Source organism: Herpailurus yagouaroundi, unplaced genomic scaffold (assembly GCF_014898765.1).
Source record: "Herpailurus yagouaroundi ecotype Mexico unplaced genomic scaffold, PumYag 28, whole genome shotgun sequence".
Classification (NCBI taxonomy): Eukaryota; Metazoa; Chordata; class Mammalia; order Carnivora; family Felidae; genus Herpailurus; species Herpailurus yagouaroundi.
Genome location: NW_024412376.1, coordinates 105440460 through 105464859, shown reverse-complemented (window position 1 = coordinate 105464859; position 24400 = coordinate 105440460). Strand labels below are relative to the sequence as shown.

General features: G+C 40.0%; 1 protein-coding gene across 4 annotated transcripts in view; it reads left to right on the top strand.

The window, feature by feature from the left end:
• CCNG2 (cyclin G2) overlaps positions 1 to 23875 on the top strand; it is a 26108-nt gene extending 2233 nt beyond the window's left edge. For 3 of the 4 annotated variants that reach the window (XM_040480556.1, XM_040480541.1, XM_040480548.1), the window contains 5 exons: positions 1281 to 1531; positions 1721 to 1799; positions 1888 to 1986; positions 4172 to 4377; positions 5532 to 6978. In XM_040480556.1, the coding sequence (XP_040336490.1) occupies positions 1281 to 1531; positions 1721 to 1799; positions 1888 to 1986; positions 4172 to 4377; positions 5532 to 5652 (756 nt within the window). In that variant the 3' untranslated portion in view covers positions 5653 to 6978. Of the gene's footprint in view, positions 1 to 1280; positions 1532 to 1720; positions 1800 to 1887; positions 1987 to 4171; positions 4378 to 5531; positions 6979 to 18204; positions 18210 to 23864 lie in introns of those variants that run through there. The other variant, XM_040480565.1, reaches the window with a different exon arrangement.
• The last annotated feature ends 525 nt before the right edge of the window (positions 23876 to 24400 follow it).

The following is a 24400-nucleotide window of genomic DNA, read 5'->3' as shown; positions in this document are numbered from 1 at the left end:
TGTGTGTGTGTGTGTGTGTGTGTGTGTGTGTGTGTGTGTGTGTGTGTTTTGTTTTGTTTTTGAGAGAGAGAGAGAGAAGGAGAACGAGCAGGGAAAGAGCAGAGAGGGGAGAGAGACAGAATCCCAAACATGCTCCATACTGTCAGCAGGGAGCCCAGTGCAGGGCTCTGAACTCAGGAACCCATGAGATCATGAGCTAAGCCAAAATCCAGAGTTGGACGCTTAACCGACTGAGCCACCCAGGCGTCCCTATATCTTTATATTTCTAAACCTGGTGCACAGCACAGTGCCTAGGATACAGAGGTTCGATAAATGTTTGACAAGTGAATGTAATTATGTCACTGTGCATAAACATTTTTAATTGGAATTGTGATCTTTAGTGCCAGGTTAAGAGATTACAGAATTAACTGTGTTGGATTTTAAGTTTGGTTTTGCTGTACCTCTTCTATGCCTTCTCTTTGCAGACGTGATAAAATGAAGAACACTGTTTTTAGGTATTCCCTATATACGTATACAATTCTCAAAATAAGGTTTTCACATTTTCATCTTTCATCACATTTTCTGTTGGAGCTTAGGTATTTTTAATACTGAAACATAAATTCAAGTATAGCAGTATGTTAAAGGTGACCTACTGCCTTCCCTGTGAGAAGTCTTTTCAAAGCGGGGAACCATAGTCTTATTAACCAGCTACTGTTAGAAAAATGTGGCAATTCTTCTGCCAATAGGATTGCTGTCAGCTGCTGGGTCAGTTTTCAGGGCACTGAAAAGAAAAGGGCAGCCATCTGTCCATGGCAGCTTTTACATATGCTCTGTTCTGCACAACTGATGCAATATTTCTCTTGGGCAAATTTGCACTGAAATGTAGGATGATATTTAAAGATAAGTAGAGAAGAAGATAAAAAAATAAGTTACATGTATTATTTTTATATTCAAAGAAGTATATATTTTCTTGGAGTTGAAAGGCTTAATTTATTTTGGGGGAGATTGCACTATTAGGAATTTCATGTTTGAAATACAAAGTATAATTCAGTGTTAGAAACCTAGCTGTTAAATTTGCATTTAAATTACTTAATTTAAATGCTTAAAATGCCTTTTAAAAAAGAGGAAGTTAAGTCAGTTTAAAATGTAAAAATGATTAATTATAATTGTGAATAAGGGTAAAGTATTGGTAACAGATTGTGTTCTGTCTTAAGAGTTAGGGACATCATCATATTAAGTGTCGGCTTTACTGAATCAGAGTGACAGTTGTTAGAAGAAGCTTTTTGTTCTTTGCTTTTCAGGTGAAACCTAAACATTTGTCTTGCATTGGAGTCTGTTGTTTTTTGCTGGCTGCTAGAATAGTTGAAGAAGAATGCAATATTCCATCCACTCATGACGTAATCCGGATCAGTCAATGTAAATGTACTGCTTCTGACATAAAACGGATGGAAAAAATTATTTCAGAAAAATTGCACTATGAATTGGAAGCTACTACTGCCTTAAACTTTTTGCACTTATACCATACTATCGTACTGTGTCATACATCAGAAAGGTCAGTGGGATTAAAAGTAAAAATTTTGTGCTTTAGCGTTCCTGTAGCTAACAGTTGTAATGCCAGTGAAGTTTATATTTTTACTTTTCTAAATTTTCAACATGGATTGTCAACAGCAAGTTTTTAGAATCATTTAAGTCTTTGGAAGTTTAATAAGTAAATATTTTGTCTTACCTTTTCATTGTATAGGAAAGAAATACTGAGTCTAGATAAACTAGAAGCTCAACTGAAAGCTTGCAACTGCCGACTTACCTTTTCAAAAGCAAAAGTAAGTTGATTTCTTGCTTACATAGGTCTCGCTGTTTCTGTTTTTAATTTTTTAAAAAAATATTTTTTTCTTTTTTTTTTTTTAATAGCCATCTGTGTTAGCTTTGTGCCTTCTCAATTTGGAAGTAGAAACTTTGAAATCCATTGAATTACTGGAAATTCTTCTGCTTGTTAAAAAACATTCCAAGGTAATTGATCTTCAGTTCTTATTCTTTAAAGCAGACTTGTTACCTAATTTATCAGTTTTTTACCCCTGTGGTGATTTAAACATTAAATAATAACCTTATGGGCCTTTTACCTTTCCCACTTTTGTTTTGTACCTCATGTGTTGACGTTCTCAAAATGCAGCTCTGACCCAGACAGTATTAAACTGGAAGGGAACCTGATCACTTACCCTAGCTTCTTTCTATGTTCAGATGTTGTATCTTCTCTGGTATTCTCACTTATTGATAACAGTGTTCTGCAGTGCAACATGCAGATTATTCAAAAATACATACTAGGAAATAGACTTAGTAAATATACTAATGGCAGCCCGTTACATCTGTAGGGCTGAATCATTATCCCATTAGTAGCATTACCAAAATAACTTCAACAATGTTTTTCTTTTTAAACCTCTTTAAGCCAGCTCAATAAGTTTTCAGTAAAGGGTGTTAGTACTAAAAGGAGTGCCTCAGGGTTCTGTTAGCACAGAGGCAGGGCAGACTGTGAGAGGCACTATGACTGGGAGTCTCATTGGACCAAAAAAATCTTAGACAATGAAAGTTTGGGTAGCAGAGGCTTGTGGCCAGAAGGTTGGTGGACTAGAAGAGTTTGGGAATCATTTTAAGGTTGGCTTATAGTTGGAATGTCTAGGTGATAGTCAGAAGCCAGGAGTAAGGAGATCCAACTCAAATAGTGATTTTGGAAGCCAAGCATGGAAATGAGACAAGGACCAAGATTTGAACCTAATGATGGGGAGAATGTTGACCCCATTGAAGGAAGCTTGAGAGACACTGATTTGTGATCAAATTATGATTTTAGGTATTTGTATATCTTTCAGGTAGGTAGATATTTAGCAGATATCTGGCAGCCTGGAATAAAAACTCAGAAGGTAAATTGTAGTTGGAGATTGAAATATGAAATTTCTCATGAAGAAATAATAATAGAAACCAGAAGAAACTTGTGGGACTTCTTTGTTTAGGGGTCAGTTGAAACTCTGGGTTTTCAGTGTTGGTGGTTTTCCCCTTAAGAGTCCAGTGAAGGGGCGCCTGGGTGGCGCAGTCGGTTGAGCGGCCGACTTCAGCCAGGTCACAATCTCGCGGTCCGTGAGTTCGAGCCCCGCGTCGGGCTCTGGGCTGATGGCTCAGAGCCTGGAGCCTGTTTCCGATTCTGTGTCTCCCTCTCTCTCTGCCCCTCCCCCATTCATGCTCTGTCTCCCTCTGTCCAAAAAAAAAATTAAAAAACCACAAAAAAAAAAAAAAAAAAAAAAAAAAAAAAAAAAAAAAAAAAGAGTCCAGTGAAGGAGGGTACATGAGACAAGTAAGTGCGCCGTCAGGTTGGAAAAAAGTTACCAACGAGGAGGTGGTCAGGAATATTGAATTTAGATGAGATGCCCAGTATAAAAAGAATTGAAGGAGGCTATTCTATACCTAGTGGAGATGTCAGTAGAAAGAGAAGCTAGTGGTAGAAGCCAGATTGCAAAGGGGTTAAGATGTAGCTGGATTAGGTGGAAACGGAGACCACGATGATGTAAAATTATCTTCTGTTTGTGGCAAAAGTATTTGTGAAGTGTTTTGTTTTTAGCAGATGAATTCTAGCTTTCATTTAAATAATGAACTTACTAGTTTTAATCCAAACCTTTTATAATAACATTATCTGGAAATATCTTAAGTGAAAATTGACTCATTAATAAATTGGGGCATTTCCCAGTGGTGGAGAGGCTATGCCCTTTTGGGGAAATTCCTCTTCGGTCATATTGCTAACTTCCCCATTAGCATATATCTGGTGTCTTTAGCAATCCAAACAGTGCTATGTCACGGAAACCTAAATCATGTTACATTCCTTTCATTGAGGCTATTAAAGGATATACTTAATAATTGGCTGATTAGCAGACCTAATGTTTTTAGGTCAGTGTATTTTCTTAAAATAGGCAAAGCATTTTATTAGGTTCTGTGTAAATTGTTTGTATCTGTGATGCTCCTCCCTTAAATCAGCGGTTACCAAATTTTGACTGCTCATTCGAATCACTTGTGGAGCTTTAAAAAATCTTGATGTCCAGCTCACATCCCATATCAAATAAGAATATCTGGTGGTGGGAGCCAGGCATCGGTATATTTTAAGCATCACAGGTGATTCTGAGGTATTTAACTTCTTCGTTAAAATATTTTTTTCCAGGTTAATGACACTGAGTTCATTTACTGGAGGGAGTTGGTTTCTAAATGCTTAGCTGAATATTCTTCTCCTGAATGTTGCAAACCAGATCTTAAGAAATTGGTTTGGATTGTTTCAAGGCGCACAGCCCAGAACCTCCACAACAGCTACTATAGTGTTCCTGAGCTGCCAACAATACCAGAAGGGGGTTGTTTTGATGAAAGTGAAAGGTAAGCAGGTTCCTTGACAAATTAGACCTCCTCAGAGGAAGTAACACTGATTCTACACTCAAAATGGAACCTGGCAATACTACACAGTATTAGAGAAAGCCAATAGCATCATCTCTTCAGCTGAGAAAATTAGCTAGAGGTAGTTTTATTAAAATAGGTGAGGATTTAGTGATATGCTCCCAACTTCCCCCCTCCCTTTTTTTTTCGTTATTAAAAAAAGCAAAAGATGATGCTCTGTATTCCATCTCCAGGACTTGTAACTGGAAGTTTGTACCTTTTGACCACTTTCGTCTATTTTATCCCTCCCTCTGTCAACCACCAATATGTTCTCTGCATCTGTGAGTTCTGGTTTTTGTTTTTTTCATTCTTAGATTCCACACTGAAGTGAGATCATACAGTATTTGTCTTTCTCAGTATGACTTGTTTCATTGCCTCCCTTTTTGAAAACTGGTTGTTTCACATCTCCCTTGCTCTCTGAAATCTAGTTTAAGAACAAACAAAACCTGAAATGGCTTTACCAGCTTTTCAGGGTTAGTATGGATTCCTAATATGGTGCTGTGGGTTAAATGACCAGAAAAGAGAGGGAACCACCGCCACTAATGTGGCAGACTTATGTAGATATTTTTACGGTTTTGTCAGATGCCATTGTCTTGCTCAGAGTTCATTTTCGTTCACGAAATGAATACTTTTATTAAATTTGATTGTTTTACCATCTAGAAATAACGAGTTTTATTTTCACAGTTTACTGGTTTCTTGGTTTGATATTTGAGAGTAATAGGGATACAATTGTTAATGCAAGAAAGATATCAAAACCATGTGATTGAAGATATGTTGTCCTTAGTCTCCATTTATTGGATGTAAAGTGGTTAGAATTGTAGTTAGTTGCTAATATGTATTAATTGGTACAAGAATAATAGTTTGGCAGATGGTAGTTTATCTAAATCTCTTAGAATCTATATTTTCTAAGATTACAATAGATTACAATTCATTTTAGGAAGTCCTTATAAGTTAAATTTTGTCTCTATAAAGTTTAAATTTTGATACAGAAACCCTGAGACTAAAGATACCCATTTAGCAGTTTCATTTGGCCTGTAAAACCTTTAAGTATTTTCTAAATAATGGAATCTTCTTCTTGTGTCTTGTTCTCCCTTTAGTGAGGACTCTTGTGAAGATATGAGTTGTGAAGAGAGTCTCAGCAGCTCTCCTTCCAGCGATCAAGAGTGCACTTTCTTTTTCAACTTCAAAGTGGCACAGACATTGTGCTTTCCATCTTAGAAATGTAATTGTTCTGTGTCAGAATTTAAAGTGCGTATACAGGTTTCAAAGCAATAAATGGGGGAGTAGGTAGTTTTCTGGTCCATCCCCCACCTAGGCAGGAATCGCATAGACTAGAATACCTACCTTCTATTTATTATTCAGATCAGATCTGGCCTATTTTCATATTTAATCCTAAGCCATCCAATGGGTTAGTGCCTCGTAAACAATTAACAATGTTTTACACATTGGCACTTTATTTTTCTCATTGATCTTTAGCTACTTGGGGGAGGAGGGAAGGTGCTGATACCTTCAATTTATTACTTTTCAAGAAGATTTTTAAAGATGAATAGTGTAGCTTATCTTAAACTTTTTATAAAGCCTTCACGTGTCTTTCTTTAAACAGATTGGGAGCATAAAAGTGCTTCCTCAGCAGGGACATTGGATAATCCTTTAATGGTTTATCATAGATCTCCCCTACTTTCCATTCTCAGAACAGAGAATATACTCTTAAATGTCAGACAACTTTTTTTGTTGCTTTGTTGTTTTCTAAATGATCACTTACTCTCTGATGCAGACTCTATAAACTTAGGAATTATAATAGTGACATTTCCGTGAATTTTAGTATATAATGTGTTAATTGAGGTTTCTGCTAAAGCAGAAATCATTGGCAGGCTAGGGTTGTTAGATAGTTGCATTTCTAATGCCTAAGTATTGTCAGACTATAGTATTATTTTAATGTTATTAAAACAATCCATAATCTATTAGTTATGCATGCATCTATATGAAAGCAGTACAGGAAGTTGAAGAGAACTATAGGTAACTGGAATGATAAATGTTGATCTTTGTAGCATATTTTATTTCATTTTCATATTAAAAAAAGTCTGCATGATTATGTTTTATTCCCTTTATAATTCACGTTTTAAAAATATTGGTATTAGTGTATGGGTGCCAAGACTGAACATGAAGTAAAAAAAAAAAAAAAGTTAAGTGTTTGTAGCATTCTAGTTTTAAGCATATCTGTGTGGTGGTACAGCCATGAGAATAGGGATTTACAAACTCTGTACACTTGGGATTTTGTACAGAGAATTTTTTTTAACTTTATAATTTGTATATGAAAATGTAAATCTTTAAAAATGTACATAAAAATACTGTATTTTTTTACCTTGTGTGTGTGGTAGTCTAGTCATTGCATGTAAATATAATTTATTGTGTATTCTGTTATTCTAAATAATACATTGATGACTTTTTAAATGGTCAGTCAACATCCATTGGATGTTTTCTGAAGTGAATCTTTTTGAAGTAATGATAGATTACAACTCAAAATAAAAAGATAAATGAATTATACTCTTCGTCTGCAATCTTATCTTAATTTTTTGGCAAAAAGAAAAAGTGCTTGCTGTATTTCAGTGGCAAGGCTTGAAGTGAGGCTGGAGTGCCTCCAAGGTAAGCTGTCTATCTGGTTACCAGAAGTCCTCTAGGTAATATTTCTTAATCACAGTTTGGCCCTCAGCCTTGGAGATACTGAAAGCAAATCTGTCACTCGAGAATTGACCGCTCTCTGGGGTGGACTTATATGAAACAAAAGAGTGATGTATTGACCTGAATGCCTATTAATTTATAGCGAAAGGCAACAGGTATCAAGTACACCGGAATACTCAGGTTGGGAGATCGATAGTTTTCTTTCTGCAGACACGCCAAATTCTAATCAGAAGGTTGCTTGGCAAGTAAACACGAGGGGTGTTGTTATGACTGACCCGGCCAGCCTCTGGCTCTTTGGACCTCTTTTTCCAAGACTTAGGCTTGTTTTGAAAGTCATGGCATGTGTGTGTGTGTGTGTGTGTGTAGGAGCATATGTTACCCGTCTAGTTAATTTTGCAGACTTGTTTTCTCTAGTTGGTTAGAAAATCAGATGTACTAATGTGGTTTTCATTTAATACTAATACCTCTTCTCCCTTGGAGATAAGATAGGGCCATGTTTTCCTAACCCTCCTAGGGGTGACTCTTGGCTTGAGGATGACCTTCTCCTTAGGTAATTTGGGTAATAGACAATATATTCTGCTTTCAGATTTTGATTTGTTGAAACATAAAAGGTATTGGTGGTTTTCTAAATCTCAAAACCCTCTTTATTCAGTTCAGGATTTCACTGCTTTTCTTACTAGATGCTCTTACTGTGAATTTGCACACATGGTTTCATCTGTTCCCTTTCTGGCTTTCAGTACGTTTGGTCTAGCCGTCTTTACTGAGCTCCCACCTTGTTTTTTCACAACTGGCCACCCCACTTGCAAGTTTTTGAATACTCCCAAACCTGCTATTCCTGTATGTTTATCTTGGTGAATAGGTATTCCATTTACTCAAGTTGGAAACTTAAGGGATATCCACATCTCCTCCTACCTCTTTACTGGAGGTTTCCATTTATATGATTTCATTTATACTGTACAGCTCTTCGTACTACTCTGTCTCCTCTTTTCTGCCACTGGCTTGGTTGAACCCTGTACTTAACCCTGTACAGCAGAGTCACTACAAGATCTTAGTCATCTCCTAGGATATGGCATGCATACTTCATTGCTTCTGCTGCCTCATGCTTCTGTATCATTGCCTGGTTCCCTGGTCTCCACCCATTTGGCCCTCAGGAAGAGAGATTGAACAAATAACATGTTTTAATCACCTGTCACACTCAGTTAATATTCAGGTCAACTATAGAGGCATTGGTCGTAGAATTCATGACAATTTTAACCAGTGTTTTTTTTTTTTTGTCAAAGATTTGACTTTTCCCTTCAATTCCTTTTCTTTCAACACTAAGTTCTAACATGATGTTCCCCCTTGCCTCTCACCTTCCCCTGTGCACATACAAATTGCTAGCTTATTTAGGCAACTCTTTTTTTTTTTTTTTTTTTTTTTTTAAATTTTTTTTAGGCAACCCATTTTACCAGGTTCTTACATGGACAAAGACCATGTACTTTGCATTTGTCACTTTTGAACCAAGTGTTTCTAATTATTTGTACCAGAAATTGGTCAACAACTTACTGTTTTTGTGTTTAGCAAATCAGGTTGTGTGGTAGATAGTTTCCTAATAGCTAATGATTCTTTCCATCCCTATGCGTACATGCTGCTCTTTCCCATCAAGAGGTGGAGTCTGTTCCCCTTGAATTTCAGCTGGCCTCGTGCCTGGTTTTGCTTACCAAAGTGCAGTGGAAGAATTTCAGTGTATGTCCAACCCTAAGGCTTTAAGAAGACTGGCAGCTTCCCTTTTATCCTTCTTGGAGGCCAGCCACCATGCTGCAGAGAAGCTTGGGTTAGATTACTGAAAGAGGAGAGGCCAGGTGGAGAGAGGTGCTTCTTGAGGATGAGAGGTCATCTTGGATGTTCTAGTGTTAGCTAAGCTTCCGGCTGAATGCAACTTGCACAGGTGTCCTCGGCTACAACACACAGAGCCAAGGAACCACCTAGCTCATCCCACTCAATCCACAGACTCATGAAAACAATGAATTTTTTTAAGCCACTAGGTTTTGGGGTGGTTTGTTATATACAGCAAGAGTTAATTGAGATAGGCTGCTTGTTATTTATTGTCTGATGGTTAGTTCTGAGTGCTGATATTATGTTTTTCTGTCTAATAATGCGTATCTGTAGTTTCCATTTTTTCCTTTTAAAATAGATTTGAGTTATTAGGGTATTAACAGAATAAAGAATGAGCTTCAAAAAACCCACACTGATTATATCCTTTCTTTGATTAAAATCCTTAATGGCTTCACATTGTTCCTTTGCATCAAGTTCAAACTGCTTACCAAGGCTTACAAGACCCTGCTTGATTTGATCCCTGCTCCCTTCTCAGCTTCATCCCTCATGGCAGCCATGTACACCTTTCCAGCCTAATTGCCTTTAAGTTTATTTGTGAGAGAGAGCATGAGTGAGACAGGGGCAGAGAGGAAGAGAGAGAATCCCAAGCAGGCTCTGCACTGTCGGTGCAGAGCCCCATGTGGGTCTCAAACCCACAAAACACGAGATCATGACCTGAGCCAAAGTCGGGTGCATAACTGACTGAGCCACCCAGGTGCTCCAGCCTGATTGCCTTTTACCTCCTCCTATTCACTATGCTTCTGTTCACCTCAGTGGCTTCATGCATACTCTTTCATCTGCCTGGAACACCTTTCCTGTCATCCTCATCTGGCAAACTCCTACCTTCCACCTTCAGAGTCATTCCATTTCCTCCCGATATGTGAATGCCTATTAATGTGCGAGGCACTACAATAAGAGCTTTACACATAAAACCAAACACAACGCACAATGTCCCTGCCCTCATGCAACTTAGTGGTGAAACCAAACAATGCACAGCAAAGAATATGACTTTTAAAGGTTATGATGATATTTTCTTCCAAGAAATCTTTCTGGAGCTCCTTCATTTTCCTCTCTTTCTCAGTGCTACATGTTTCCATAAAACTATATTTTCCTTACCCTAGCAGTCAATACCCTGCTTGTCTGTCTCCCTTGTTTGCTTACCTTACCTGTCCGCTCTGGGAAGGCAGGGGCTGCTTGTTGCATTCCCAACACCCAGCATAGTATCTGGCCCTCCTTCTCCTCTGGCTGTTACTCATAACAAGTAACTTTACTGACCAATTGATATGTTTCAGGCACCCTACAAGAATTATTTCATTTTTGCCATAATCTATTAGACAAATACTGCTGTTGGTCCCATTTTACAAAGAAAGGAGCTAAGGATTAGACAAGTACTTTGACATAGATCTGATAAGTAGCAGGGCTGAGATCCAAACCAAGCCCGTCTGCCAAACCCTATGCTCTTTCTTAACCACAATGCTAAACTACTACCCAGATGTTGATGGCACTCATTAAACAGTTGTTGAATGAGTGACATAAAAGTTCTTATAAGGAAAATGCTGCTCATTATACCAGTAAAATAAGTCACAGTATTCTTCTCTTCACCTTCTAAGTGCTTACACCCATATGAAGAAAAAGTGGCTAAGATTTAGAGTTAAAATGTCTTTAATTGCCCAGGAGTTACAAGTGGTAATAGAAAAATTCAAGACCGTATATTGGTGGAGAAGATGAAGTCTCTCAAAAGCTGGGATTTTAATTTGCCCTGGAAACTTCTTTGTGCTCTCCTGAGCCCTTCCCAATGTGGGCCCTTCCCAATTCCTGGTTCCTTTTTATGCTTAGGTTATAGTTTATACTTTATCGTTATCTTGGGTTCCAAGGCCCGCAGTCATTCGGTGTTAAAGGGGGTGGAACTTTGTATCAATAAAGGACTGTTTGGTTAAAGGTCTGCTTGCCCTTTGCTTGTCTTACTATTATCCAACGTAACCATCATCTCCCACTTGCTCATTTACTGTTCTGGGATTTTTCCAATAATTATTTCAATGTGTCTGTGGTTTATTCCTTTGCCTAACTTCTAAGCTGCTCTTGAGAAGAGACCATGTGATATGCTTCCTTTTTATCCTTCATGGTGCCTAGTATAATGCTGGGTAAAACAGGTGTCAACATCTTCTACATGTATCTCACCTGATGGTGCCTTTTCCATTCCTGATTGCAGTGATTTATAGCTTGGAGAGATGAACTTCCTTGTATGCAAAGATGAATTCACCCTTCCCAAAGTTAGGATTTCACATCATTACTAGGCAGGCAGGGGGCCATAGCCCACTGCTACAATTTATACACGTTATTCATGAGTAAGATGTAGTGATCAGGAACACAGGCTCTCTAGCCAGACTGTCAAGATTTGATCCTGGTTTGGCCATTCAGTATGTGACCTGATTGGCTGTTAAACTAAAGTGTTTGTGCCTCAGTTTCTCTGTGTAAAGGGGTAAGTAACATTACTTACTTGTTTTGGACACAGAAATGTGCTGCCTAGATGTTTCAGCTGTTGGGAGTGCTTTTGACACAAAACCTTCAGCTAACAACCCTTTTGAGGTCATGCACCCAGAACAGCCCCACCCAAGGTCATACCCTGCCCAGGAGAGCCCACATCTACGCTAGATTACGGCAAGAGGAGGCATAAAGGCTTGGTCACTTTGGTCCAACACAGGAAAACCCAGATGGATCATTTTGGTCTCAGTGCTCCCCATGGGGGTTGGCTGAGGTTGCTGTTGGGCCTGCATTGTGGCTCAATTCCCTACACCCTAACATGCTTCCTTTCCCTCTCTGCCATGGATGTTGATCCCAAGGGTGCTTCCTAAGGAACATCCTGCACCATAAACTTTGTCTCAGAGTCTGCTTCCTGGACATCACCACAGTAACACTAACTGCTGGGGTTACTATGTGTATTGAATGACATGATGACACAAGATAAAGAATTTGAAACAGTGCTTGATATGCTCCCAGTAAATATTGGCTATAATAATTATTACCCTACTTTTGCCCAATCTTCTTACTTCCCTGCTAAGACTCAATTTATTCAACTATTGTTGAGCTGCTATGATGTAGTGACTTTTACTCTAGGCACTTAGAATACAAAAAGGAATCAAAACCCAGGTGTTACCATTGAGAAGCTCATCCTCTAAAGGGAGAGGCAGACAATCAATTACTATGCAATGTAAGAAGTACAATAACAGAAATATGTTCAAGGCACAGTATAGCATCTTCTGGATAGAACCAAATGATTTCTGATAATCATTTGGTGTGATTTTGGTAATTTCAGGGAGGCCTTGATGGTCCATCCTCTTTCCTGTGCCCCTCACATCCCTGTTTCCCTCTAGTGCATTCTGTCATTCTCACTTCTGGAAAATCTTTCTTTTAGCTAAAGATTATGAGTCTGAGGAAATGCAAATATCTCCAGCAGGGTTTATACTGTAATGGGATTCAGAAACTATGGTTTGAGTACCTGTTCACTGTGAGTATAGTTTTGGGCAAGAAACATGTGTTAGTTTGGGAACCTTAGAAAGCAGATGCTGAGAAGTCAGAAGTGCAGTAGGTTTGTTCAGGGGTGGTGTCTGTGAATGAGAAAGTGGGAGGAAGGTGGGTTGACAGGGAGTGCCTGGGGCTGTGAGGCAGGTCTGACAAAGACTCATCTAACCTGGGAACTCCAGCTGCCAGTTAGAACAGCCCCATGGGTGGTAATGGCCAGGCTCAGCACTCCCAGTGCTCAGTCACTGGCTGGGGTCTGTTCTCGAAGAGCGTGGCCTGGTGCAGAGGTGGCTCCTGAAGGGGCTGCCTCTGGTGGCTGTTGGCTACTGGTCTCCTTACAGGGGATGGCAGGTCCTTTCCAGAGAAAGATGCAACTGGTGCATCTCCAAGGTGTTACCTACCATCTCTGAACAAGTGTTTTAATCTGAAAAGGGGAGATACCGAGAACTGCAAAAATTCTTAGCAAGATCACTCCATCCAAACCCCTGCACTAGAGACTTGAGCAAATTTTAGCAGGCCTTTAGCTTTTGGTTATGTCCCTGGGACAACCCCAGCCCCCACAGCTGGGAAGAGAACTTACTGTCCATTCTAGCCAACACCTGACTTCCCTTTCCTACAGCACTTACTAAAAAGGTCCAAACGTTGTGAATCCTTTTTCTAATCCTTTGACATGTGACACTTTTTCTAGTCCTTTGATGTGTGATACTCAGGAGTGTCTTTCTCAAGTATCTGAAAACCTCTGCGATGTAATCATTAGGAAGAGTAGGGCTTCTGTCTCCCAGTGTCTGTGGGAAGCTAGCATCCTAACTTTGAAAGCTGCTGGATACAGGGCACAGCTGGCCTAACCACATTTACACTCACCAACTCTGTCACTTAAAAAAAAAATTTTTTTTAATGTTTATTTATTTTTGAGAGAAAGAGAGACAGAGTGCAAGTGGGGGAGGTGCAGAGAGACAGGGAGACACAGAATCTGAGTCAGGCTCCAGGCTCTGAGCTGTCAGCACAGAGCCCAACACGGGGCTCGAACTCACAGACCGTGAGATCACAACCTGAGCCAAAGTCAGATGCTCAACCGACTGAGCCACCCAGGCGCCCCCAACTTTGTCATTTTTTATTGAGCCTCTGCTTAGCTCTTTCTCTCCTGGTTTCTCTTTTCACCACCTTAACTAATGCCTAGTTTTGCTAATCTTTGACAATGCTAAGATTTTCCTACATCACAATGTTGTGAGGACTGAATGAGTTTGTGAGAAAATAGAAATTATTTTGTAAACTGGGAATCTCTTTACAAATATAAATGGTTGTCAGTGTGAAGGCATTGCATATATTTTCCTGAGAGACAGTTTTAAAAATTACATCAAAAATATTTTTTCTGTTAATAAATCTCCTTTCTAAAAATGTAAACAATATAGAGAAAGTGATAATACCTACAATGCTACCCCTCAGAGATACTGTTAACAAAATGCTATTTATCATTTCATTCTTTTTATACAAGTATAAACATATAAACTTCTAAAAAGTTTTTTAAGTTAATTATTATTTATTTTGAGGCAGAGAGAGAGAGAGAGAGAGGGAGAGAGAATGAGCTGGGGAGGTGTAGAGAAGGAGAGAGAATCTCAAGCAGGCTCCTCACTGTCAGCACAGAGCCTGATGCAGGGCTCGAACTCATGAACTATGAGATCATGACCTGAGCCAAAATCAAGAGTCAGACACCATTAACTGAGCCATCCAGGTGCCCATAAACTTTTTTTTTTTTTTTTTTAATATAACTGGGACTCTACTCTCTATACACTTCTATAACCCACTTTTCTCATTTAACAATGTGCCAGGGCAAAAGTCAGTGTCAATTGTATGGATCTCCTTCCTTAATTTTAATGGCGGTGGAATGTTTCATTGTATGCTTACGTGACAATTTATTTAAGATCCCCTTCTAATGGATGCTTATTTTGTTTCCAATTGTTCAGTATTTGTAATCAAGCAGCAGTAAACATTCATATGCATACATTTTGGTTTATCCATATAATAATTTCTTTAGGATACATTGAAAAATTTTTAAGTTTCTTTATTTTTAGTAATCTGTACACCCGATGTGGGGCTCAAACTCACTACCCCACATCAAGAGTTGTATGCTCTTCCCACCGAGCAAGCCAGGTGCCCTTCTTCAGGATACATTTCTAGAAGTGAAATTCCTGGGTTTATTCTAAGGGAATACACATTTAAAATTTTATATTGTTGACCTATTCTCCTGAAACGTTATACTTTCAGAATTTATACTCCCATCAATGAGCATGTCAATTCGTTTCCTTACTTCTGCACCAGAGGATTTTGATGGGGACGGGGGAAGGGGGTCAGAAAAAGTGATTGGGATCATTAGATTCCTAAAGGGCTCAGAGGAAGGTGCTACTGTGCAAGGGATGAGGGAGGGGAGGTAAGCAGTGACCCTGAAAGCTGGGCTTAGAAAATAACCTGCTGCCTGCTTTCCATTTGGTCCCAGGTCCCAGCTTGCCTGCTGTTGGGCAACACGCAAGCCAAGCCACCAGAACACCAGGACTCCTCTTTGTAGGATGTGGCAGGCAAACAACTGTAGGGGCTCTCCTTGGGCCTGGGCAGGCAAAAGCCTTTCTGCCCAGCGTTGAAGAAAGCCCTGCCTGCAGCTATACCTGCCTGGCTCGAGCTCTTGTCCCATCTTGTACATGAAAGAGGAACAAAGTTGACGTGTCCCACAAAGGAAAGTTGATCAAAGGCTGGACAAGGTGCCAACTCTCAGAAGTGGTGCTGTGCCTGAACTTGGGGCCTGGCCCCAGGAGCAGACATTTATCCTGCTTGCTCCAGGGAAGCCTTTCATGCTATTTTTGGGTGGGGCACCAGGCAGAAGAAGAAGGTGAGGATGACAGGGAGTCCCATTTTACCTGTTTCCATGCTTGTGTTATGCCAGCTGCCAGGGTCCTTCCCTTTCCCTCTTTTTTTTTTTTTCCTTATTAATTTTTCTTAAGTTGAAAAGATTAGGATGCATAACTTTTATGGGAAAAAAAACCTTAAAATAGAAATCTAAAGATCATCCACCATGTATCCATTCTAATGCCATGAATATTTTTACAATATATGTTACCTGCCAGCTATTGTCTCAGGGGTTAGTATTTTTCACAGAGGTTCAGAGAGCTGGTCCCTTTTTCATTCACATCTTACACTAAGCGGCTTTAGGACACGATGGCACAGCTGCTTAACAGCTGTTGCCTGGACTTAGGGCAGGAGTCCCGTTTGAGGTTCAGTGACATAGCTCCTATAAACAGTTTCCAGGACTCTGAGATTTTGAGAACAGCCAGGGCCACTCAAGCAAGAAGTGAAATGGTCCTACAAGAGGTACTTTTCCTTTGCCTGGGGAGCAGAGAGAACTGTGTGTCTGCTTACTCATGGCCAGTCCCAGCATGTCTCAGAAATGCTTTCCCTTCCTTTTTCGATGCTATTAGAAGAATGTGAACAAAAATGGCACAGAAGGATGCAGGCCTAATCATCCGTTTCTTCAAATCATTTTTACCCACTACTGGTTTGTTTAAATTGAGGTTGTCTACTCTCAAAGGGCAAATAACTTACCATAATCAAGGCCGTGCAATCATGCTCAATAGTTATTTGTTAATTTATCAATTTACAGAAGCTAGGAAGGGCCCCAAAATGCTGAAGAGGGAAGTCGGGTGGACATTAGGGCCGTGCTCATGGTGACAGCATTTTGATGGGGTCACCAGAGTTCAAGGTCAGAATATCAGCTCTGCAGGCCCAGAGCTAGAGTCTAACACATGGAGTGCAAGGACAGGAAATGAGAGTACCAACTAATTGATTTATATTAGAAGATTTCCCTTCCTTGGATCTAGAATGTTAATGCCTGCCATCAGAAACATGCCCTTCCTGCTAGCAGAATATGCGGGACACTGAAATGGTTTCAGTTTGGTTCACATCTTACACTAAGAAGAATAGTTCTGTTCTGTGCATCATCCCGTGCAGACTGGATGGAATTTGGTGCCTCTGCTTGTGTCCAAGAAGCTTTCTCTAGTTAATGTGATGGGACTTTGTGGTTTTTGTGTTTTGTGAAACTCTTCTCAGTCATTTATTTCCATTGCTGTATGGAGAGTTAATATCATCCATTACATTTTGATCTGATTATATTACAGAAGACTAATCCCCCTACAGGAACTTTATATCTTTTCTTGAAGTCCTGAGGGCCCCATGCAGTTATTTCAAAACCTACTCTGCTGTCTCAGAATTGTGTTAGTATTAAGCCCTGGGAATTCAGAGGCATTATTTTTCCAGTAGACTTTATAGTATATTTGTGGAATTGTTACTTTAAAGATAGTTCAGGATTTCCATATATATCAAGCTTCTTTTTGTTTAAAGTACTAAATATAGAAGATACAAAGATAGACACACATATTGGTTTTCTTCCTTTACTGCTCACCAAGACAGAAAAAAACAAAAGGTTCAGGAATAGGAAACACACAGGACTGACAGGAATGCAAAAAATCCTGTGGAGGGAGAAGCAAGAGAGAAGGAAAGGAAACTGCAGATGACAGAAGATAAAAGAAAGTGTGGGGGGGGGGGGGGGGTGGGGATTAAATATGGGAAAAGCAGAATTAGCTGTGGAAGCCAGAGAGGCCAGGCAAATTCAGTGTGGACAGCTGTTGGAAAGTGCCTGACTAAGGAATAGTGGGTTTTAGCGCCTTATCCGTCAAGTCGTCTTACCTAAGCAAGTTAATCTATTGCTCGGGAGCTAATTTTCCTCTTTGTAAAATGAGGATATTGGTCTAAGTGACTTTCTGAAGTGCACTGTAGTTTGCCATTCTTTTTCCAAAACTTAGAGAAGAAAATACTACAGCAACGCAAGACTGTTGTCTTCTGGGAGAGCATTTCTCAAATCCTAGACTAAAGGGCTATCATTATTTCTAGTTGTAATCTCTTTTAAGATTATATCCAGTCTGTGATCCAGTCAAGTCTGTCTTGGGCTTTCTTAATTTGTACTTAGAAGGGTAGAACTGATAAAGGATTATATAAATAATTATGGTGGGAAAATGGAATGATAAACACTAATAAATGGGAATGAGCACATTTAGAACAAATACAATCTGAAACCAAGACAAGGATAAATGCCTTAACACGTACATACTTGGGAGGGTGCTGCAAATGTGCCTGTGCAGAAATAGTCACCAGTTGGGGAGCTCCATTATTTTTTAAGCCCTGGTGAGAGAGAAGCCATCTCAGGCAGAAAGCTATCAGCAGAGGGAATCTTAACGTGGCACCAGACAGTGATAAGCAGCATAGATTGGTAGAAAATAAGCCATATCCATATTTAATATCCAGTGCATGTAGAGAGGCTTATTGCCCTGAAAACCTTTGAAGTTGTATCTCATAGAGGATGGAAAATTTTAAATATTTAGGTGGCAGAAAAGCTCTGATGAGTGATTCACTCTTCTGTTGACTTACATCTCATCTCTTCTGACTTTTTTTCTGGTTTTGTTTAACTTCAAAACAGCTTCTTGGGAGAGTGCCTGTGTCTTCTTCTTTGTTGTATACCTAGCACCTGCTAGAGAGTCTATCACTTAGTAGCTGCTTAATAAGTGAAGGTTGAATGAACAAGTAAACAAATGAAGCTACTTGAAGATTCCTCAGAGGAAATTATGCTCTAGAACTGATGCTACTTTATTTTATTTTATTTTAAAGTTTATTTATTGAGAGAGAGAGTGAGAGAGAGATAAAGAGGGAATGCACAAGCAGGAGAGGGACAGGAAAAAGAGGGAAAGAGAGAATCCCAGGCAGGATCCATGCTCTCAGCACAGAGCCCAATGTGGGGCTCTAACCCAAAAACTGTGAAATCATGACCTCAGCCAAAGCCAAGAGCTGGACACTTAACCAACTGAGCCACTCAGGCACCCCTAGAACTGATGCTATTTTAAAGACCAGCACCAACAATGTGGATGTAACTGGAAGGCATTATGCTAAGTGAAATAAATTAGTCAGAGAAAGACAGATATCATGTTTTCACTCATATGTGGAAGTTGAGAAACTTAACAGAAGACCGTGGGGGAAGGAAAGGGGAAAAAATAGTTTCAAATAGAGAGGGAGGCAAACCATAAGAGACTCTTAAATGCAGAGAATGGGGTTGGGGGGATCAGGAGGAGGGGAAAATGGGTGATGGGCATCGAGGAGGGCTCATTGGGATGAGCGCTGGGTGTTGTATGTAAGCAATGAATTATGGGAATCTACTCTTGAAACCAAGAACACACTGTATACACTGTATGTTAGCTAATGACAATAAATTATATTTAGAAAAAAAATTAAATAAATTACATACATACATAAATAAATAAGACCTGCACCAGAACCATGTAAGAAGTAAAAGGGAGTGGCAGTGAGACTTCTTCAGAACCCAGAGAATTGAAACCATAAAGTCAACAACACATAATGGAAGAGAACAGATTTTTGGCATGTTATCCTTAAAGCAATAACAAAATAAGCAAACAAATGAACAAAAGAGAAAATAGAATCTCTTCCAGGTCCAAAGGTGGGGAAAACAGGATTGGTTACAGCATCCCATGTTGGAATCAACATTGCCAAGAAAGCAGAAGCCGACAGAACAGAGATGATTTTAATGGAGAAAGAAAAATGGGAGTCAGAGAAGCAGTGATCAACTTTGCCAGTGTTTACCAGTATAGGCTGAAAGCATGGATGTCCTTTTTGAAACACAAGAGAGGAATGCTTACATTAGGAATATCCTCACGGTAAAAGTGGATTCCTCAGAGTAGGCTAGTTTGCTCTGATCTTGTATTCTCTTAGCACACAAATATTATTTGATTTCCATGGAGATTTCTTTATAGGGAAAAATTCTGCTGCCATAGTCCTTTCCTCTAAGTTCAGCTCCTGTAGAAAGCAGATGCTGAGATAGAGTTAGGAGTACGGAGATGTGGGGTGCCTGGGTGGCTCAGTCGGTTAAGCATCCGACTTCAGCTCAGGTCATGATCTCATGGTCCGTGAGTTCGATCCCCGCAATGGGCTCTGTGCTGACAGCTCAGAGCCTGGAGCCTGCTTTGGATTCTGTGTCTCCCTTTCTCTCTGCCCCTCCCCTGCTCATGCTCTGTCTCTCTCTGTCTCAAAATAAATAAAAACATTAAAAAAAAAATTTAAGGAGTACAGGGATGCTTTTGTGGGATAATGACCATGAGAGATAAAGAGGGAGGAAACAGGACTGGGCGGGGAAAGTCTTCTGGCCACAATGCCGATCTGACATCTGTGAAAGGAAATGGGGAAGGAAGCAGAATTGTGCAGGGAGAGCTTCAGACTGTGATGTGGATCTGAACAAGTCTCTACCAGCTCAATAGGGATCTCTGGAACAAAGATGAGAGGAGTCTTGCATCGGGTGGACATGGCCAGACCCTAGTACTCCCAGTTTGCACAGTACTGCCCGAGGCTACACAGGAACAGTATGGCCTTGGCTCAAATGTGAGGCATATCCTGAAGGTACTGCAGCTAGAAGCTGTCAGCCAACTGCCCTGTCAAAGCAGAACCATGAGCTCTATTGAAGGGAGGTCTGTGCAGCACACCCTCCACAGCTGCTACAGTATCCAAGGCCATTTCCAAATCTCTTTCAGTGCTCTTACCACTGAATAGGGGCTGGAGAGTTCGATGCTTGCTTTCCCAACGTCCCTGACAATTGGAACGACCATGAAACCCAGTTCTTGCCCATGGAACTTCTGGGACGCTAACTGGGCTAAAAGAGAAACAAAGCCTTATGAAAACAAAGTGTTTTCCCTCTCTGCCAACCAGCTATTTGTTTTCTGATTTTGAATGCAGTACTGATGTCTAGGGTAGCAGCCATCTTGTAACCATGAGGCCATAAGCAAACATGCGAAATGGTATAATTCCTTGCTGACGCTGATGAGACTGCTTGCTCTTCTTGTTGAATAAACAATAAATAATGTTCCTATGGCTTAATTCATTTTTTTTCCCTGTTACTTGTAGGTGATATACTCATTGCCTGGTTCCCATGACTTATATAACATTTGTAAAGTTCCCATATCATAGATCTTATTTTAAATCGTAGGTTGGCATTCTGCTTCACATATCAATTTCTTATTACTTTGGTTAGAGTGAGTCAGTCCTTGTGAAATCAACACTCACTGAGAAAACTGAGTAAATTAGTTTTGGGCTTCCCAATCTTAGCAAAGGGAAATGCCTTTATTAAAACCTTAGGACAAAGTAAGGTTATATGTCCTAGTAAGTGACAAATTTTAAAACATGAAAAGCTTGACATCTCTAACCTATTGGGTTGGTTTTTCTTTAGTGAAGAAATGAAGCAGAAGAGAAGACATGAGAGAGGATCTGTGACCTCAGTTGAGGAGACACAGCCCATTTAAAGGAAGGAGCCAGGATCTCATATTCCTTCCTCCTTCTGATCTCTGCAAGGGTTCCCTGCTGGGTCCCCTAGAAGCCAGAGAGAAGGAGAGCCCTGTGATACAGCCCATCTTATTTCCTGGGTAGAAAGCACAATGGAGAAGAACTGAGAGTGGAACTGAATGACAAAGTCCTCTGTCCTCTTGTAGAGATGGTGCTCAACATCTTTAGGACTAAAATAAGGAAGAGAGAGATAAGGAAATCAAGTCTGGATCCTCTGTAGAGGGGTGTGAGTTGTTCTTCAAAAATTGAGAGATTCTGAAAACAAATAGACAAAAACTTCAGGCTTTTAAGGAAGACTCAGTTTCAGCAGGCTCTCCAGGGAGGTGCTAAGGAGGGTGTTTGCAAATGTACCTTTGGCTGGTATCAAAGGGAAGAAGAGTTCTAATTTCAACTAATTAGTTATTTCATCCATGAAATAAAGTAATAAAAAATATATGGAAATGAATATTCAAGTGTTGGGGGAAAAAAAAAAAGGAAAAGTGGAGCCAAGTAGGAAGATGAGGTGAGGGGTGGGTGAGCATTTACTGAGGGAAGCAAAGTTTTCCAGAAACTCTCAGCTATGACTCACTGCCCAGAACTTTATCACATGGGTAGTGGGCACCCTTAGCTGTGAGACAGTCTAGAGAAGTCAATGTTTCTATCTGGCACATTGATCCTCTGAACTAAGCCAGGTTTCTCGTAGAAGATACAAAGGGGAGTAAACATTGAGCAGGTAACTAGCAGTGTCTACTGTCTTACAGAAAACTAAAACCTACCGATGTGAAGGGATTTATCCCTAAATTTAAAGACGGAGCTGGGATTCTAATTCTGCTTTGTGACTCCAAAGCAAATGCTTTTGCGGCTATGGAGTTGTAAGGGAAGGTTGGTGCTGGCTTCTTCCCTTAACATGTAGCATGAAAGAACTGCTACTTATTAGATACTTATTAAATACTTATTAGGATCTGGTATTTCTTAAAGGGCTGATATTTATTGTGTAGGTAACAGAGGCTTTGTACATACAAGAAGGAAAAACAGAACATTTTCGGGAGATGAATTAATCTCTTCTGGTGTCAGGAACACTGGATATTGGTCCCGGTTTTGCCACTGACTTATGACATAGATAGGTCACTTACTTCTCTATGTGACATTTTCTTACTGTCTATGAAATGAAAGTTTAACAATGTCATCTCAAAACTCATGGTTGATATGAAATGTAATGATGATGTTAAATGTTTACTATCCATAGACAAAGTGTTTTAAGGAAAAGCCTAAGACATGTCAAACCAGCATTTCTGACCATAGTACTCATCAAAAACATTCCGGATAAAGGCAGAATACCATCCCTGTGGGATGAAGTATCAGTGGGATAAGTACTACCAAAATCTACGTGCTTGGAACATTACTGTTAGGAATATGAACCACAGAGAATAACAATGCTTCCTCTTCCTTTCCTTTTTTCGAAAGAACCCTCTGCCTTGTTCTGAGCTCCTGGATCTGAAGCAGACCTGCAGGGAGGAGACGAGCTGCTGCAGAGGTCACTGTAGGGACCTCTTCTAACATGTGGGGTCCTGAAGAAGCACCGTGGGATTCCAGAGCTGCCACACAGTAGTCTGATTTCAAAGAGAAAATGTGAAAAATACAACTGTGTCAGCTACTGAGGTATGCAAGACAGTAGGAATTGGGGCTTAAAATCAAGGGAGCCTCATGATAACAGATCCATAGTATTTTAGAGCTGGTGTCAACCCAGCTTCAAAAATACTCTGATTTGTAGGTTTTTTTTTTTTTTAAGGCTATAAAAGCTCCCCTTTAAAATGCTGAAAATGAGTAAATACACTCACAGCTGTTGAGATGATCTACAAATACAGACTGGCTGGGTTTGAAAGCTGAATTCTAAGTATCCACTTTGGGAAAGTTGCTTCATCTTTCCAATGTACTTCCTCATCACTGAAGTGCGGTGGTAGTGGAAGCTCTCCTGGGTTACTTTGATTACACAAGATAACCCACATAAAGTCCTTGGCACAAAGTATGTCCTCCATTAATTCTAATCCTTATCAGCATGTACTGTAAATGATAAGAAGTACCTAGCCATGGTTCCTATATTCCAGAGACCTAAGTTTCTCACATGCCCTTCTCTTCCCTTGTGTCAGCGACACAATGGAAGGAGGCAGATTGACAGAGGAAAATGCCCAGGTTTTGAGTCCTGCTCTGTCTCCTCTAATGCTGCTCTTCGTTCAGCCTTCATTCAGTCACTTTACTTCTCTGAACCCCAGTTCCTTCTCTGGTTGACTAAGGAAATGTGTCTTCCTTCTTGGACCCTTGTCTTTGGCAGCCTAGTACCAATCTTGATGTAAATAAATCTCTTCACTAACTTTCACAAAAAATCCATGAACAGTGATCATATAATGTTTTTGTAAAAATTCTTGCTGTGAGTTTATAATGACCACAGAAAGATACTTCATTGCACAGAGTGCCCACAATTTCATTTGGAAAATCTCCATTAGATTGATTTCTTCTCCTAACTCTTTCTTCCCAGTCCTTGGCTGTTGTCTTCCTCTTCCTCTTAAACTAGCCCCAAGTTTCAACCCCATTCTCCTTCCCTTTCTCTCATTTATCATCCAGAAAAAGGGGCTTCTTCTGCAAGAAACCTGGGTGCCAGCCTATTGCTCTTCTTTATAAGAACTGGCTTATCAAATGTTTCTCTCTCTTTAGAAATAATCCTCTTACCAGCTGCAGAGAAGACAATTTTTCTTTGGTTATTATTCTTAAACTGCTTAACCTTTAGGATGCAGCCAGTGATTCTGTTCTTGGAAAGAAACTGTTGCCTAGTTTCCATTAGTTCTTTCAGATCTCCTCCCCAGCCTGCTCTGTGCCTTGAGAAGTTGGCCGTGTTGATTGCATCATGGGCTCCCTTGCCCTCTGGTGTCTGGTGGGTTTGACCAGTGAGAGGCAGTAGCAGGAGATTGGAGGATAGGAAGAGAGTGCCTTCAGGCACTTTACTCTTTCAGCTCCCATCACACCAGGTCACTTCAGGTTGGATGTATCCTCTACTGAAGGCCACTACTGAACTTACCTCCTGTCCACTGCTCTTCCCCTTCAGTGACTCTTCTGGATTCTGGAAGGTACTCTCTCTCTTTGTATCCTCAGACCTAGAGATCGTCCCGGCTCTTGCTGTAGCTGGCCCCAGGATGCTTCGTTTTTTCTTATGGTTTTCCTTTACCTTGTCTACACCTTTATAAATGGCGTCTTTATTAAACTCTTCTCAATCACACCATTTGAGTATGTCATTTATTCCTAGATAGAGTAACCTGGCCATTTACTCATCCCTTCATTTCTTCGTTCCCTCACAAATCATAACTGAGTAACTATTTCTGGTCAGGAACTATTCTAGGGACTGGGCCATAAAGGTGAATAAGAAGACATATTTTCCATGATCTCAATTTTGGTAAAGGAAACAGACAAGTGAACAGATCATGACAACAGAGTTGTAACAAGAGGTTATAGA